The 17417-nt window shown below is 34.6% G+C and overlaps 1 protein-coding gene across 42 annotated transcripts; it reads left to right on the top strand.

Annotated features, from left to right (window-relative positions):
* The first annotated feature begins 6 nt into the window (after positions 1 to 6).
* LOC112186232 (protein ROOT HAIR DEFECTIVE 3-like) lies at positions 7 to 17013 on the top strand. Of its 42 annotated transcripts, none has more exons than XR_005806567.1 (29): positions 7 to 147; positions 231 to 306; positions 394 to 530; positions 685 to 879; positions 1033 to 1161; positions 2173 to 2327; positions 2447 to 2571; positions 3372 to 3488; positions 3631 to 3719; positions 3809 to 3895; positions 4891 to 5018; positions 6596 to 6651; positions 7627 to 7705; positions 8027 to 8231; positions 8981 to 9167; positions 9936 to 9994; positions 10151 to 10240; positions 10329 to 10373; positions 10639 to 11085; positions 11204 to 11237; positions 11335 to 11375; positions 11484 to 11529; positions 12012 to 12119; positions 12333 to 12476; positions 12554 to 12622; positions 13085 to 13169; positions 13741 to 13786; positions 13925 to 14003; positions 14811 to 15172. XR_005806567.1 is itself a non-coding variant. In XM_040514735.1 (4 exons), the coding sequence occupies exons 2-4, from the start codon at positions 13109 to 13111 to the stop codon at positions 14844 to 14846; spliced, it is 237 nt and encodes a 78-aa protein (XP_040370669.1). In that variant the 5' UTR covers positions 12698 to 12965; positions 13085 to 13108; the 3' UTR covers positions 14847 to 15172. The 42 variants fall into 42 exon arrangements, 1 of the variants encoding a protein (XP_040370669.1); XR_005806561.1 differs by having other exon boundaries at positions 387 to 530; XR_005806574.1 differs by having other exon boundaries at positions 30 to 306; positions 387 to 530; positions 2173 to 2209; positions 2323 to 2327.
* Positions 17014 to 17417: the final 404 nt, after the last annotated feature.

The following is a 17417-nucleotide window of genomic DNA, read 5'->3' as shown; positions in this document are numbered from 1 at the left end:
AACCCGGCCAAGAATCGAGCTTCAACACCTCTCAGAGCTACACCATCTTTTGAAACCCCAAAACTCCGACCACTGACTTCGACCAGAGTCGCCGCACGCAGCAAGTGGACGCCGCCGTGAGCGCCACCAGCTTATCCTCTTCGTCTGGTAAGCCCTTCTCCTTAGTTGAGGCTTCTGGTTTAATCTAGATTGAAATCCCTAACTCTATCATTTAATTGGAATTGTATGAGGTTTTGTGGAGTCTGTGAATTTGGGATTTTTGGAGAGGAGAAGCTCTTGAGTCAGTTTCGATTGAAGTGGGAAATGGTAAGGATTATGTTCAGATTCTGTTTTGGAATGCAGAAATTGGTCAAAAGATGGGCTGTTAATTGTGTTGTGCCTGTTAGGGATCAGAATGGATGAAGATGGTGGTGACTCAAGTCCCCGTTTCGAAAAGAAGAAATGCTAAGTGTTGGTCCCTGCCAAACTGTGGGTTTTGGTACGGTGATCGTAAAATTCTAGAGGTTGTTATCGAATGAAATGAAAAATTGGTATGCTGCTTGAATGGTTAATGCTCCTTTTAAGTGATCCATTGTTGTTAATTATACATTATACATACATTTAAAGCCGAATCACTGTTCCTAGCGCTGTTCATTACTGTTCCTAGACACTGTTCATTCGAATTGGCGCTGTTTGCCGCGACAGGTGTACGTTTCCTTGCTCTACGAAGAGAAAGGACAATAATCAAGAACGATCGGTGCTTTGTCCTTTATTATCTGGTTGCCTTTATTATGTGGGTACAGGATTAGACGAACTTCACTTGCGGGAAGCTCAACTTCAAAGTTCAACACTTGCAGGAAGCTCAACTTCAAGTTCAGCACTTGGATGTAATGTAAATGGGTAAGAGCTTTTCTTTATTATATGTAACCTTTCTGCTGACGATGGTGATTAGCCTTAAATGGTTTCCATCCTTCTATGATCTTCTTTTTGATTCAATTGTTCATAAGTTGAATCCATTTTTTTTTATGTTTGTTGTTTGTTTTTAATTTGCAGATTATACATGTTGAAGGAGCCAACATCTCCACTGTTTTTCCACTCCGAGAAGCCTCTCCATCAACATCAGCCTTTCCTCTTGGCCGACATCAAAACCGCCCATCAACATCACGATCACTCAAAAGCTCGGTAAGATTTTACGTTGATAGAATTAGCATAACATCATAACCATTGATCTCATCATGAAACGCTTATGATTTATCTCCACCTAAAATTCTACTCTATTTCTAACCATTGGAAACTGTCTGATTCAAATTCTTTGATTCAAGCTTTTGATTCTTTTTTTTGCTGGATTCGTGGATTATTCAGTTGGTTTCGCTACATCATTAATTCATGCTTTTAGTCTGTTTCGCAACAATGAAGATTCCAGTTTTGGAAGTTTTTGTCTTCTATTGTTTTTGTTACTTCTTATATGCTTTGGTTTTTGCTTGGTTTTTTTGTTGTTATTGATTTTCAATTGATATGGATTTTTATGTTTTAGCAATTTTGTTTATCTTCCACTTTGGAATTTGGCTGATTAATTGGAAACATGTCAAGCTATGTTTCTAATGTTTAACAATTTGAAGCTCACTTTGATTCTCCTGTGATTTTATTTTGTGGGTGTTGTTTGATATTTTTTTTTGTTTTCTTTGGAGTTTTGTTGTGGGTGTGGGTTTGATTCTTTGATTGATTTGGTATTGATTTTGAGCCCTTTACTGGGATTGTCTACTGTTTTGTGTTGAATCAGCTTATTTATCTTCTGGTATAAGTGTAAGGTTTGTTTTTGAATGGTGGATAGGTCTTTGAATTACTCAAGGATTAGTGTTTTAGTTGTTTGCTGTCGATATAGAGCCATAAAAGTAAATGTCTGGATCAAAGTTTTGACATTTGTTCGTAACGGTTTGTTTGTTTTGTTTAGAGTGTGCATGATGATTTGAACTGTTTGCGTGTTACTGAATTAGTCTACTCTATTTATAACTTGAGGACTGAAAATTTAGTTGACAAGATGTTGATGGTAGTGGTGAGATTAAGTGGTGGCTTATGCTTTACTAGAGCCTTGAATGTGAAAACTGTAGATAAAATTGGTTTGCTTCAATTTTTGAAGAAGTTTCTGTTGTGCCTTTTGTTAATTGAATTATGTGTACTCATGCTGAGGTTCAGAAATTTGGTGAGATTGCAAAACAACCTATGTCCGAAGGTGATAATTCCGCAAAGTCTGTTGACCGGAAATTATCATATCGATTGTTTTACCTCAATGCAATTTTTTCGTAGACTGAGTTCAACTGAATGATATCATTAATGACATATCAGACAAGGTATGTTGCTGCATTCCCTTGGTCATCGGATTTCTTGATAAATATTAACGCTTACTGTATCATTTTTGATTTACCTGAATAAATACTTTCAATGTATTTGGTGTACGATTATATCACAGAGCTCAACTCATATATACCATATGAGCAATTGAAGAGTGAACGAGGAAGCCATGGATTGGAGAGTGATTACTATTTTCTGGCATTGAACTTTTCCCTCAACGAATGAGCTTTTCCTCTGTAAAGGGTCTGATTCTCAATTTCTAATCTCTATTTATGGCGTCATTGTTATTGTTAATAATGGAATATGCAATAGTTTATATGAATAATATATGAAGCTGTAGTGTTTTTTTTTTTTTTTTTTTTCCAGATGACTGCATTAATCTTAGTCATATCATGACTGCATGCATTCTATGATTTCGATCTTCTATATATTAGTTTCAAGAAATTTATGATAGCACCTGAAATTAGGGTAGTGCTTTTTTTCGATGTGTTTATTCGGTTTTGTTTATTATGTCTGTGTCCTGTGTCCATTAGGTGTGTAACAATTAGAGACTGCATGTAAGTAAGCTTACATCTTACTGATCAGTATAATATATGCTTATCTTCTTATAAATTTTCATTATCTGCTGTAAGGTTTATTTGCATTTGGAGTCTCAAGTTAGGCAAAAGATAGTGTGATCAGAATACTGTGTGATGGGCATGATCAAACATTCTTATAAATTTTCATTATCTGCTGTAAGGTTTATTTGCATTTGGAGTCTCAAGTTAGGCAAAAGATAGTGTGATCAGAATAATGTGTGATGGGCATGATCAAACACCAGATATTAGGAGAGAATAACTATAAGCCTGAGTGATGATAATAAATTTAAAAAATAGGAGCAGGCAAGTGGAGGGAGGAAAGAGGGAAAGAATCCAACATTTTCAAATAAGAAGAGTTACTTTAACCATTTTTTATTGAACATTAAAGGAGAAGATAAGCAAATTTTATAAAAGATTTGGAGTATTTCTTCTCCTTTATGTTCAAATTTTTTTGTTTTTGCACAGGCAGAAGCAATAATCAAAAACGAATATACTTCACTACTTGGAGATGAGGCAAAGGGTTGGTTGGATACCACATATCTGTCCCAATCTGGCAATTTTCGTATCTCAAGAAGAAATAAGGTGATAGTGACTTGAATATCTAGCACGCTCTATATTCTAACTGTTGACTGCTTTATTTTATCCGACCATGTAGTGATGTATAGTTACTTAAAACTAAAATTCCGTTGCTCCTAGCTAAAAATATCGACAAATAACTTTGTAGTGCAGGGAACAACATTTGTTCTGCAAGAGAGAGCTGAACTTAGGCAAAGACTATTGTCAATCATGTCCACTGGTACAAGAGTTAAAGAGGTAATATTTGTGAATCCAAATGTGTACTTTGTATGTCAAAACAACTTTTCTTGCTGATATGGTTTCTGGCTACCATATTAATACTGCAGGTAATCGAGGAGTTTATTTCCTTATATCAAAGTATAGGTGAATTGGAACTCCAAGAAGGGGAATGGGAAATGGTTTGGAGTTGACAGGTAATAAGAGTCATGTTCAAGTGAAGATTTACATAAATGTGATTACAAAAAGGTTATTTGTTTGTACTGGATTATCTAAAATCCTAAATGAAATGAAATAAAATAAAATAAAGAATGATGAAATATGTAAAATAGGTTGGTTTATAACTGCTTATAATTGATCTCAGCCCTAAGAGTTATGAGGAAAAGTGCATGCAGGCATGATGTCCTATCTGAGTTTAAGTCTTTAATATGATTTGAGTAATCGGAGTATTAACTGAGAGACTAGACAAAGTAGAGAAGTAGGGAGTTTGAAAAAGTAATCGGAGTATTGACAAAGAAGTTTGGCAATGCTTATTCCTGCCTCAAAGAAAGTTAAGCTTCAAATTTTTTTTTTTTTTGGGGTAAGTTTTGCTAAGGTGGAAGCTGTCGTTTTTGTCAATGCTTTTGTTAGTTCATTTACGATTGATCAATAATTCATTTATGGTGTAGAAAACATATCTTACTTTCATTGGGTATCTGGCTATAGAAAGTTACGTAGTAACTCCCAAAGCATTCTGATGTCTGAAAATTAGAAGCCTTGCCTCAGGTGGATGAAGTAATTGTATTAAATTTGTAGAACTAAGCCTCACCTTGGTTAGATTAAGCTGCTTTTTGTTCTCATCAGTTGAATGGGATATTAGGCAGTATTTGCTTTATCGTTTACTTCTCCGTTCATTTGGCTAAGCAGATAAGATACAATTGGTAGTAGATATCAGCATAACTATATGTGTCTTTCTACCTCTCTGGATCATTTTTTCTAAATTTTTGTTTTTGTCTTTAAAGTGGTTCCCAGACAGAAGTATTGTGAATCCGTACACAAAACTGTCAAAAGAAAGACAAAAGACAATGATGGTTGTCTGACGTAGTTTCTTTCACAAACATGCCTTCTTTTCACTTAGGATGATTCTACTATTGCTTTTGCATAACCATGCCATTTTCTTTTACAAACATTGATTCTTTGTGTTCATGCTAAGGTTATGTTTCTTTCCAAACAATAAGTTCGGTTCGGTTCAGTCTTGGTCTTTGCTGTGGTTCTTCGTGTCGCTTAGATTGATAGTGAGGGAGGTTGTTGATCGGCATAGACAGTTTGGCGGCATAAAAGGTAACTTCTTTATGTAAATTTTTCGGTCACTTTTGTTGGGTACGGTCCTTCGTGTGTTTTTCATTCTTTCTTTTGTTAAAGGATCACCAAATTTCATATATACAGATCTGTATCTATGAATCCGTCAGTAAATAGTATTGGTGTGTTTTTCAATCATCAAATTAGATATTTGCTGGTTCAGATCATGTTCTTCATGCCTTGGGAATCTTATTTCTTCACCATAAAATGAGATAGAATGTTCATGTAATAATTTACAGATTTCACAAGTTGATATAGTTAGGTCAGATTTGCACATGACATATATAATCATCGATCATTTGTTTATCTATTTATTTGTTCTCTTTGTTTTTTCTGGGTAGATCAATTTTCCATCTTTGATTTCTTTTCCTTCATGATATTAATTGTTGGTTGATGGTATATGTCAAGAAGGATGATATAACTATTTGACTTCTGGTGTTTTTTTAATTTCTATGATCATCAGTATGATCATGTTTGAGAACTTCAAAACTTTGAACCAAATGAAAGATTGTCCTTTAAATCTGTTTTCATCCACCTTATGTTGGAAAAAAAAAAAATTCATAGGAACTGCAGGTAGCCCAAATGAACCAGCACCTGACACTCCCCATTGACACATTTCATATTTGTTGGAGCTATCCTCTCCTTTTGAAAATGGTTTGTAGTCATCTGTAATGTAATGTGCATGCTAGCATTGGGGTCTAGGTTTTGATCAGGTACTAGACAATAACTTTATAGGATTGTGGTGCTTTTTTGTAACAATATCTCTTTATTTGAAGCTATGATGAAATGCTTATGATATAGAGGGGCTCAATTTTATAGCGTGATCTAAGTTTTGAGAATTTGTATTTGACTTGATTCTTGGTATTAACCAGTTTACACTAGAATTTCACAAAGCTTGAATCATGATAACAATGAGAGCAAAGAACTGGTGCTCCCCAATTCCATTAAAAACCAGTTGCGTGTGGAGTAATGGCTTTCATCACCATTAGTTTAATACTATTAAAATACTGATCCTGCTTATCTTCAATTAAATATATTAATCTCAGCCCCCAGCCTTAAAAACCAGTCGTGTGTGCAGCGATGGCTTTCATCACCATTAGTTTAATGCTATTAAAATACTGATCATGCTTATCTTCAACTAATTATTAAAATACTGATCATGCTATTTTACACTGATGGATGGACCAGAATAGTGGCGTTAGAAAGTAAAGCAGGTTTGAGTTTTAACCCTTTTTTATTTTACTAATCTGGTCTGTGGTAGTATGTAGTAGTACCTTTATTGAACTGAAGCATCACTGATGCAACAGCAGCAACTTCATAGGATTGTGGTGCCCTTTTGTAACAATATCTTTCTATTTGAAGAACAATACTTGCAGAACTGAAGAATAACTTTATAGGATTGTGGTGCTTTGTTCTAGCAATATCTTCTATTTGAAGCTATGATGAAATTTTCAGTCTAAAAGAAAGAAGATCAGCCTTGTTTCTTATTCTCTGCTACTTGACTTCAGTTATGTTGAGCTATTGGATTTTGTGTTTTACTGTTGTTGTGATTGTCACAGGTTTGGTTAGAAGCTGCGTTTTTTTCGTGCGGCCCGAGTCTTGGCCTCTGTGTCCGGTAAGGATTTGGTATGATTTTCTGTTTTCGATTTATGTTTTCGTGATTATACGTAACAATAAGAAGAAACAAGACTGCTTGCAGTATTTGGTGGTACAAAATGAGAAAATATTGGGGATATTACCTTTTGATTTATTGAACTTTTGTCATGATTGAGTTGCATATTATGATGCACTTTCTGTTGTGATGTTATTTTATATTACTCATATTTTTAGAATTTGCAATCTATACATAATAAGATCTACCTTTGGATTTCATAAAAGCTGAAAATTGTTCTGGTTTTCATCTTTTGATTTTAATGGTTTTCACACTTTACCGATATTGTATGCTTTTGAGATGAACTTTCAACCTCCCACTTTATTCTTTTCCCATGTTTGTAAACAGTTTTTTTTTTTTTTTGGTTGTGAAATGGAGAATTTGTATATTACTTCATTCACTGTTAAGGATGAGCAAATGGGACGCAGCCACTGAGGTCAACATTCTGTCGGGAATGCCTCCGTTTGGGGTGTAACGTCGGAGCATTCATTTAGTTGTTTAGTTTCAAAGCCTTAGCTGAAAGATAACCAAATTAGGATAACAATAAAAAATTGTGTAACATTACTCTTCTCTTCAGCTTTATGTTTTGTGCTGCTGTTCTTTCATTCTAGGCTTTGAAGTAACTTAGCTTCTCATGTATATACCTTTTCATAGGTTTCTGTCTCTTTCTGTGTATATGGTTTTTTATTCTTACTGCCTATATACTTCACTCAAACCTTTTGGTTGCTGATTTCATCTGAACCTTCATTTCAGTTCTTTTGGAAGGTTTGATTTCAGTCTATAATTTTTAAATCAATATGAACATGCTGATATATTTTCCAGCTCTTGGTTAGATTTATAGATAGGCTGTGAATGGTCTTTGATATGATCATTTCGTAATATGCAATTATGCATGTCGAATGTACAATCTCTAATGTGCTGCTACTTTTTTGCCTTCAGGTTGTTGCTGGGTTCTGAAGATCTTTGTTAGCAAAACGAATATCAATAGATATGGAAACTTGCTCAAACGCAGTGTCAGGTGGAATTTTCTATCTTATTTATTTTTTCATACAGTTATTTAGCTCTTCACCAAATAGCTATAAAGTTAATATTTAAATTTAAATTAAATGATTATAAATATTGATGTATAAAGTATCGTAAAAGCGCTGTGAAAAGGATTTTTATTGTACTATTGCAGAAACTACAATAATCAAGATTGTTATTATTTTCATAATGGTTGTTAATATTGTCATCAACTCAGTTGTTCTCTTCATTTTGTTTCAATTAGCTAGCAGACTAACACAAGATCCGAATTCTGCATTTTCTTCTTCTAAATATTTTTCCCCCTCTTTGTTTGTAGATCCAATGCCTAAGCGGAGAAAAAGTTAAGAGAGATTTACTTTTGCAAAATGCTGAAAGTGTTGATAAACGCAAACGAAGAAGGACTACATCTGCTGAAACAAGCTGCAATTCTGGTCTGAGTATGTCCAACATTCAAGAAGTTGAAAATGTCGTTTCACATGAACACAGCATTGGACAAGCGTCATATGAAAGAAACAGGCATGGTATGGGTCTTAACATTTTGTTAATCCTACACTTATCTTCGAACATAATAATTTCATTCCCTATTTGATGTCTTGATTGACCTAAAGCCAAAAAAGACAGTACCTCAATTTGTATCCCTTCCAGCTTGCCACTTCTCTCTTTCTGAGTTATTAACTACTTTATTCTACTTTTTATCTTGATAAAAACAGTTTCCAAAATTAACTTTACTACCTGCCAGAACCAAAGTTCCTTGCAAAGTTGTTGAATTGCTCCTCTAATTTCTGCTTCTGCCAAACACTTCAATCAAATCTGTATACAGACAACCTGTATATATATTCCCATTTTTTCCACAACATTTTTCCTCATGTGTATTTCCACCTTTCTTTACTCTTCTATAATTTCTTTTGACAGCTTCTAACACATAACAATCTCCTGTATATATATTCCCAGTTTTTCCACAACATTTTTCCTCATGTGTATTTCCACCTTTCTTTACTCTTCTATAATTTATTTTGACAGCTTCTAACACATAACAATCTCTTCATGAACGTTCCTTTCACTCACAAACAATCAACAATCAGTTCCCGCGGCAACGCGCGGGCCTAACTTCCTAGTACATACATCTAAAGACGGAACACTGTTCATTCAACTGTTCCTAGACACTGTTCATTCGAATTGGCGGTTTTGCCCTCGCTTGAAATTTTTTTGCAGCTCTGCCACTGACTTGGATATATTGCGTCTTCCCGTTCATATCCTCTTTCTTCTACAGTTCTGGAGTCATCTTTTTCAATTATCAAGAACGATAGAGAGAGAGATATATAAAGAAATCGGAGAAAGAGAGAGAGACAGAGAGGGAGATCGGAGGCAAATCCCTAAAGCATAGAGTCGTTGCCCAGTCAATCCAATTGAATCCGATAATTTCAAGCTAGGGTTCCAAAGTGTGAACCTTTAATCCGGTAATTCTCTCACTTGATTCTCAGGTCTGATTGCATCTGGATCTGAATATTCTCTCGATTCGAGTTCTTCTGGGCTCGGTTATTCTGGGTTTTGTTTAAAGTTGTGGTCTTTGGATGGAAATTGGGGGTTTCGAATTTCTGGAATATTGTCTCGATTCGATTCTTCTGGGCTCGGTTATTGTGGGTTTTGTTTAAAGTTGTGATCTTTGGATGGGAATTGGGGGTTTCGATTTCTGGGTTTTTCCATTGTTTTGTTTTTTTGGTGAAATTGGGTTTTCTGTTTGGTTTGTTTGATCCGTGGGTGCTTGGTAGAGCAGTGGCTCTTGCTTGCAATTCATCGTTTTACACCCCTTTTCTTTCTGGATTTCTATGTGTTGGTTGAAAAGAGACATTCGGTTGTTGAGTTCAGTTGTTTTGTTCTGTATTGTTATGGAAGTTTGTTAAATTAAGGCTGTTCAATTGCAGTGGGTATTTTTATTGGATTTTATTTTTTTTCTTTAATTTCATTTCTCAGACGTTAGATGGCTTCCTTGATTGGATGAATTTTTGTATGTCTTCCTTGATTTGATATGATTATACTTGAAGTGATGGTGTGAAATTGGAATGTGTGCTGCTATCTGTTTTTGTTTGATTTTTTTTTTTTTTTGGTTGTTGGTGATTTCTGCCTTTCTAAGGGAGACGGTTCTGAGATTTTGCGATGGACTTCTAATTGAGTTTTATGAATGCTTAATGAACTAATGCTAATGATCACTGTATTAATGTCGACAGTTAACGTAGAGCGGATTTTTCTCAGCAAAGAGGTTTTGCTTTTGGAGTCTCTGTTGGAGGTAAACTTCATCTACTTTGGTTAGTTTTGTTTGTTGTTTTGATCAGCAGAAGAAAATAAAGTATCTTCAGTTTTGTTTACTTTTTATTCTATTTTTTTTCTGCATGTGATTGTTACACTAATGTATCTTCATCTACATTTTGTTTATTGTTTACAGATTTAATGCAAAAAAGGTTGTGTATCATTAGTTTGCCACTGTTCCTTATTCTACTGTTTAGTGCTGTCATCATCATCTGTCTGTATTCAGGTATAACTCTTCAATTTCTGTTATTTTGATGTTTTTTTTTTATTTCATTCAGATATAAACCTTTAGCTGTTGCTGTCATGTTTTACAGATTCTCGGAACAGTGTGCTTCCCCATAGTTTAACATTTCCCATAGGTAATGTATATGTATATGATCTGACTTAGTTTGTTTTTTATGATTTCAGCATAATTCAATTGATAACATTGTATTTGTTTTTTATTGCTGTTATGTCCATGCTACTGTCTAAAGTTGATGAATATTGTTTTGATTATGGTTTTTAAGTTTTAGTATTGACATAGAGAGTAATTAAGGTACATCTTTAAGAAAAACTCAGTACAGATCGAGTAATTATACTATATATGAAAGGTGAGTTAACTGTTCACAACTGTTCATGTAACAGTGGAGTGACGGTTCTGCCCTTGCCTTTTTCTCACAATTTCACGCTGCCATTGACCGAGGTGTACTAGATGATTCCATCGGTTTCTTCTCTCTTCTACGGCCGTATAATGTAACAGTGGAGTGACGGTTCTGCCCTTGCCTTTTTCTCACAATTTCACACTGCCATTGACCGAGGTGTACTAGATGATTCCATCGGTTTCTTCTCTCTTCTACGGCCGTATAACCCAAGTTTGCTGAATTGTTGGGTGGGTTCTGCCGACACGGAGTGGGAAGATTGAGTAGCCCAATTTTTGTTTTTTGTCCCTTTCTCCTTGCTCTCAATGTTCCAAAAATACAGTGAGTAATTGAAGCTGATGGGACTCATGATAGAGAGAAGGAAGGGTGGTGAACTGGTGATGTTGCTGAGTAATTGAGCTTCGTCGAAGACATACACAGCACAAACTTCCAGGTTTTCTTTCGTCTGAAGACTTTCAATTTCTCTAAAGACTTTTTTCCCTGATTCTTGGTTCTGACTGTCGATTGCTAATTTTTTTATGCATGTTCTTCTGGAAATTCTTTTTGTGCAGGAATAGATTCATTGGAGGCTTGGCAAAGAGTTGGGTAAGTGATTTTGCTATCTAGATTTTCGTTGGGTAGCGATTAATTATCCTCTTTGAATTTTGCATGAGAATTGATTTTGGGTCTGGGTTTCTTTCAGCTTGGTTGCTTACGTTTTGAAAAGCTTTATCCTGAATGCTGGTGAGTTTTGATTCCTTCTGTATTGGTTTTCATTCTTGGTTCGTGTATTCTGAATCAATTTGAAAAAAAACGAAATTTTCATATTGTAAATTCTTTTGTTTCATGTAGCTTCAGGAAACAAAGTGAAGGCTTGAACAATAAGGAGCAGCACAAGGTTTGATAGTAATATTTTGGCTTTCTTCTTTGGTCCATGATTTTCACAAATAGAATCCTACATCTTTGCAAAACAAAAAACATAAATGTATATCAATTTCCTATCTTTACATGGATATAGCATAGTGATACTGTTACATGGAAATAAGGTGGAGAAATAAGAGAATTCGATCATTACTCAAATTTGGGTTTGGGGTTTGTTTGGGTGTGAGGTCGACTGCTGATTTAGTCAAGGAACTGAGCAAGGTTAATTGCTCTCTTTCTCCCTCTGATGACAAAACAACTTTTTACTGAACAGAAACTGTAAAGTAATTAAAGGAGTATTCATTACATTGTACTTCTCCTGTGCAAATAGAAATCCTAAATAACACTCTTTGAATCTCAGTAAATCATAGTGACAGTATTTATTATTCTCTTCTAAAGTATCTATTTGTATTATTGTAGCTGCAACTGACATTTATCTGTGAAATGTTTTTCTTTTAGGCAAAACATTCCAAAACATGCACCAGCACAATTTTACATTGACAATGTTCTGCCTCGAATCAAGGAGAAGAAGATAATGGCCCTGAAGTCTTTTGTTAATCAACTTGGGTTAGTCACGAATTTTATATATGTGTGGCTACCTTGAACTCAGAAGTTACATTTCGGTTCAAAGAAAAAAAAGATTTACATGCTGCTTTTCTATTATGAAATCTGATTATTGATTTGGTAAAGCTGTAATATTTTTTTCAGATATAAGCTTAAGCTATTAGGGAATGACTCAACTATATTTAACCTTACAATATCATGCCATTTTTGTTTCAGGTATGTCAATGTTCCTCAAGAAATCAACAGGCTGAGGTGCGGGGTGAACTATCACGCTCTTAAATTTCTTCCTGAAATAGAGCAGATGGCTGATTTATTGGCATCAAGGATGAGAAACCGCACCGGAAGTTCCAATCCTTATATGTATGTACATTTCCATTTAATAGGAAAAACTGCTCAAACTCCTGCTAGGTTCTCTCTAACAACTTTCCACTCTGCAGGGTCCTGCATCTTAGGTTTGAGAACGGCATGGTAGATCTATCCTTCTGTGATTTTTTGGGGATGCTAAGGTATTCAAATTTCGGTTTGTATAGTAAAACGCAAACTTAGTTCAAGGTGAATGTCTTACCGGAAAAAAGGTATATATATGGTTCTGCAATTTTATGACGACAGTTTAGTGGCACCAGCATTACCCTTTTGCTTTCCAGGCCTATTTAGAAATGTGACTCCTTACGTTGGAGATGCTATAGGAATTTTACTTCATAGACTTCTCAGTATTATAAGGACCATAGGTTTGAGTTGATTATTTTATTGGATATTAAAACATATATGTAGTTCCTTGATCATTAAGTAGAGTTTGGTTGCACCATCACTGCCCTTTTGGCTATCAAGCTTATTTAGAAGCGTCTTTTGGTATACATTTGTTATCTGGGAGAGGCTAGAGGAATTTAACTCATAGATTTGCTGGTATCATAAGCACCTTTAGATTGACTAACAGTATATTTGAAATGTTGGTCTTTTCCAATATTCAGGTCAGGTTGAAGAGATACTTGGAGATGAGGGGTGCTGATGGAGGACCAGCCTTGGAGAAGCTTATGTGCTTTGCTTGCATTTTGGGTAATAAGCTAAGCTACTGCAACCTTCTCTTTCCAGATCGCTTTGCTTGCATTTCAATTGGGTACTTTTGCTTTTGTTCTTTAATTTTTGCTACTTTTATTTGATCGGATTATTTAGCACAAGAAGTTTGGTAATGCTTATTCCTGCCTTAGAGAAAGTTTAGCTTAAAATTTTTTTTTTTTGTTTTATTTTTTGTCAGTTTTGCTAAGGTGGAAGCTGTCGTTTTTGTCAATGCTTTTGTTAGTTCATTTATGATTGGTCAATAATTCATTTATGGCGTAGGAAAAGATCTTACTTACATTGGATATTTGTCGAATAGGCTGATATGTTCTCATCAGTTGAATGGCATATTAGGTAGTAGTTGCTTTAGAGCAGTCTGTTTCAAGAGTGATTTAGAAGCCTTGCCAGATTTAGAGCATAGTCTGTTTTTGATTATATACATGATATTTCCAGATTAGGTTTTGGCTTAGAACATATCACTCTGGTTGGCTTAGAACCTACAAAAGAGTATCAATAAATTTTTAGTCGCCGGGTAGCAAGAAAAATGATAAAGAAATATGTCTGGTACCAGGTTTTGGCGACTAGCTCAGCTCCTTCCTAGACACTTATTTTTCTGAGTAAGTTCTACTCTGGTTTATATGTGGTTAATTGTGTTTCTGTTTATGTGCATTTGCAACTCTTATCGTCATTGATTTATAGGCTTCTATTGTCTCTATTTTTGACTTTATTACCTTGATGTTTTATGTACATCACAGATATGGCATGGAGGCCATCTATTTTGATGAAGGTGCAAGGAACTCAAGAGCACACCAACTGGAAACAAGAGCATTGGATGTATGAATACTCTCTCTATGTTTCTAATATAACAAATTTTGGTTAAGTTTTTCCAGTTTGAAACAGCTCCTGGAAATCAGTTTACATTTTTTGTTTCATTACCATGCGTATTGTAGTTTAAATGTTGCTTTTGTTTGAACTTTCCAATTTTTGTTCCCTGCTGATACTACCATGCTCAAGCATTGAAAAACTTTAAATTGACATTGGAGCAGTCATTAAACAAAGGAGAAGGATTTGCCTCATCTGTTCAAACCTGTAAGCAAGGCTGCATGGTTTGACCATGGATATGCAAGTAGTGTTTGTATAATTGAAATTATGAGATTTTGTTGCTTATAATTGAAAGAATAAATGCCTGAGATTTTGTTTTTTTGCTGGTGATCGCCACATATTTGTAAAACACGTTGTTTTTGCTGTTTCTTAACTTGCATTTGAATCACCTTGATGATTCTCCCCTTTTCCTTCCTTACATTATACACTTGCACTGTCGATTCCTTATATTCTTTGGAAGAGTCAGTTTTAGCTGTGTGACTAATGTGGTTTGATACTTGCTGGATGCACTAGAAACTTTTAGTTCCATTTCAGCTCTGAGCATTGAATTTTCTTCTAATGAAGTAATGATTAGCCTTTGGTGTAGGTTTTGATAGAGCTCTTTATAACCTGAATTTTCTTGAAGTTACTAATATGGCTCTCTTAAGAACTATTTGTTTTCTCTGTTTATCTGCGAACTTGGTGCTACTTGCTACATATTCAACTGGTATCCATTCTTATTCCCTTCTGCTGCATTCTTACTTTGTCTTGACTAATTAGGTGACCTTTCGTGAAGAGTTGAAAGCAGTAAATTAAAGGATCTGCAGACTCAAAACCAACAAATGCTGTGAACAAGGAACCAGCTAAAGATGCGGAGTCTGAACTGCAATCATTGACAAGTTTTTTTTTGCCAAGTTTAACCATTTTTTGTAATATGCACATATACGCGCCTACTTGGTTATCATATTTTGAAATCTGGCTAAATTTCCAGATTTTGGATCATGTAAAACAATGTCTAATGTAATATATAACGCACACACTAATGTTTGTAAATTCAATATCGTCGAATTCAATAATGTATATCGTCGAATTCAATAATGTTGATAATATACCCGCAGCATCGCGCGGGCTATTTCGCTAGTCCATATTAGTCTTCATAGGTGACTTAGAATTGAGAGCTTGAAATGTTATCTTCCATTTTCTAAAGGTATATAAGAAATGACAGGTTCTCATTCTAAACCCACGACTTTAAAAGTGCCTCATAACAAACTGATTTTGGATCATTCACTGTATAGATTATAGAGATTTGTCATTTACTTTTATCATTTTTGTATAGAATATTTTTAGTTCTATGTAGAACTTGGACCACACAAATCATAAATGGTTATATTGAGTTTGATTGCTTAGTGATTAGAATAATACTAACATGGTTGTTATCAAAAATTGCTGCTGCATGTTTATTTATAAATTGTAATTGGATTATGCAGACATGAGAGATAAGAGTGTGAAGAGAGGAATGAAAAGATTATCAGAGCAGTCAGCTGCTGAAATGAGGGGATTTGATCGTGTTAGGTCTAAGAGGTGGACAACAAGTGGGTATCTCTTATGTGGTCTACAATATTCTTCTATATGAATATTGTTGCCTAGAAGTAAGAATTAATTAGAGTTATTCGATTTTTGCTTATAGTGTTTGATCAGCGAATTGTTGGAACATCAAGTCAACTTGAAAATGTAGATGCATCTGAACACAGTGAGAATGAAGTTAGGGGTGGTGATGAAAATACCATTGCAGGTGTAAATGCATTTGACGCTGCAGAGATTACACGAAGTAGCACGATGAGAAGAATGAAAAGATTGTTACAACAATGTGCTACTGAAAATTATGAAATTGGAGGGACAGTTGACCAAGGAAGAGCTGAATCCAATTGTATGTATTCTACAGCATTGACTTACATGAATAGTGTCGGCAAAGATAAGTGTTTTGGCTGTAGTGTAAATAGATTTATATTGTTTCAACTTATAGTTAATTATAGGTGGAATGAGTGTTGGCAGAATCGATTTTTTAATTAATTTAATATAGTCAGTCAATTTTAATTGTAGTTAATTATAATAACTGATGGTTTGATATGTATTTGGTGAATTATTTAATGTAGTGTTTTTGCATTCAAAGTATTGTAATTATCATTAATTATTAGATTAATTGTTATATGCTGATCTGCGATTTTTAGTGGAGGATATTAAGTGAATTATATATATTATATATCTAAATGTAGGCATGTTGAGAATGAAGACATTGTCAGACCAGTCTGCTGTTGAAAATTCTGAAAGTGGAAACAAAGTTCATCAACGAAGAAGTGAATTTAATCCTGTGAGATCTAAGAGGTGGAGAAGAAGTGAGTGCATTTTATGTTTGTTTGAAACATTGGTGTATATGAACAGTGTTCTCAACTATATGTTTACCAGTATTAATTAATCTTTGTTCTTTCATTTTTTGATTGTAGTGTTTGATTCACACATTGGTGAAGGATCAAGTCAACGTCAAAATCTGGATGCAGCTGAATATAGTGATGATCAATTTACAAGCGATCATTTACAAAATATTGTTATTGAGGAGGCAGAGGTGGCATCAAACAGGATGACAAGGAGAATGAGCAGATTGTTACGGCATGGTTGTGCTGAAAATTACAGAATTGGAGAAACAATTGAGCAAGGAAGAATTGAATCTAATCGTATGTGCTCTACACAACTGATTTATATCAATAATGTTAGCAAAAATAGTTATTAATTTTCAACTATAAATGAGTTGATACTCTTTGATTTTTTATTATTGTGAGAAGCTTGAGTAGATATGGTAGCTGAGTGCCAGTCTTCCACTCTTTTCTGAGGAGCTTGGCTACCAAATATCTGATGATCAAGTAGTGTAGTTCTCACGAAAACTGTAGATATGGTAACTAAGTGCCGGTCTTCCACTCTTTTCTTAAAAGCCTGACTAGCAAGTATTTGATGATTAAGTAGTATACTGTTGATATTATTGTATTAGACATTTTTGCAAATACATGTGTATTCAATTTTGAACAATGTTCTTTTTTGTTCTTGGGATAGTAAATCAGTTCTTTGGAATGTTGGAGTATGATCCAGACCTTGGAATGTATGGTCCAACATTGTAATCTAATTATATGATCTAACTTAATCATCTCTCTTGATACTTTTTCTGAGTTTGATACTTTCACAAATTATGATGGTTGGTGTTGATCAGTATAGTGATAAATTTTGCACGGGTGAATGTTCACAACCATTTGGTCAAGCATTATATCAAAGAAGTAGACAAGGTTAGTTTTGCCAAATTTTTGTAGTTCTTGAAAAATAATGAAATTATCTAACAAAAAC

The sequence above is a fragment of the Rosa chinensis genome, chromosome 2 (assembly GCF_002994745.2).
Source record: "Rosa chinensis cultivar Old Blush chromosome 2, RchiOBHm-V2, whole genome shotgun sequence".
Classification (NCBI taxonomy): domain Eukaryota; kingdom Viridiplantae; phylum Streptophyta; class Magnoliopsida; order Rosales; family Rosaceae; genus Rosa; species Rosa chinensis.
This window is presented reverse-complemented; position numbering and strand designations above follow the sequence as displayed.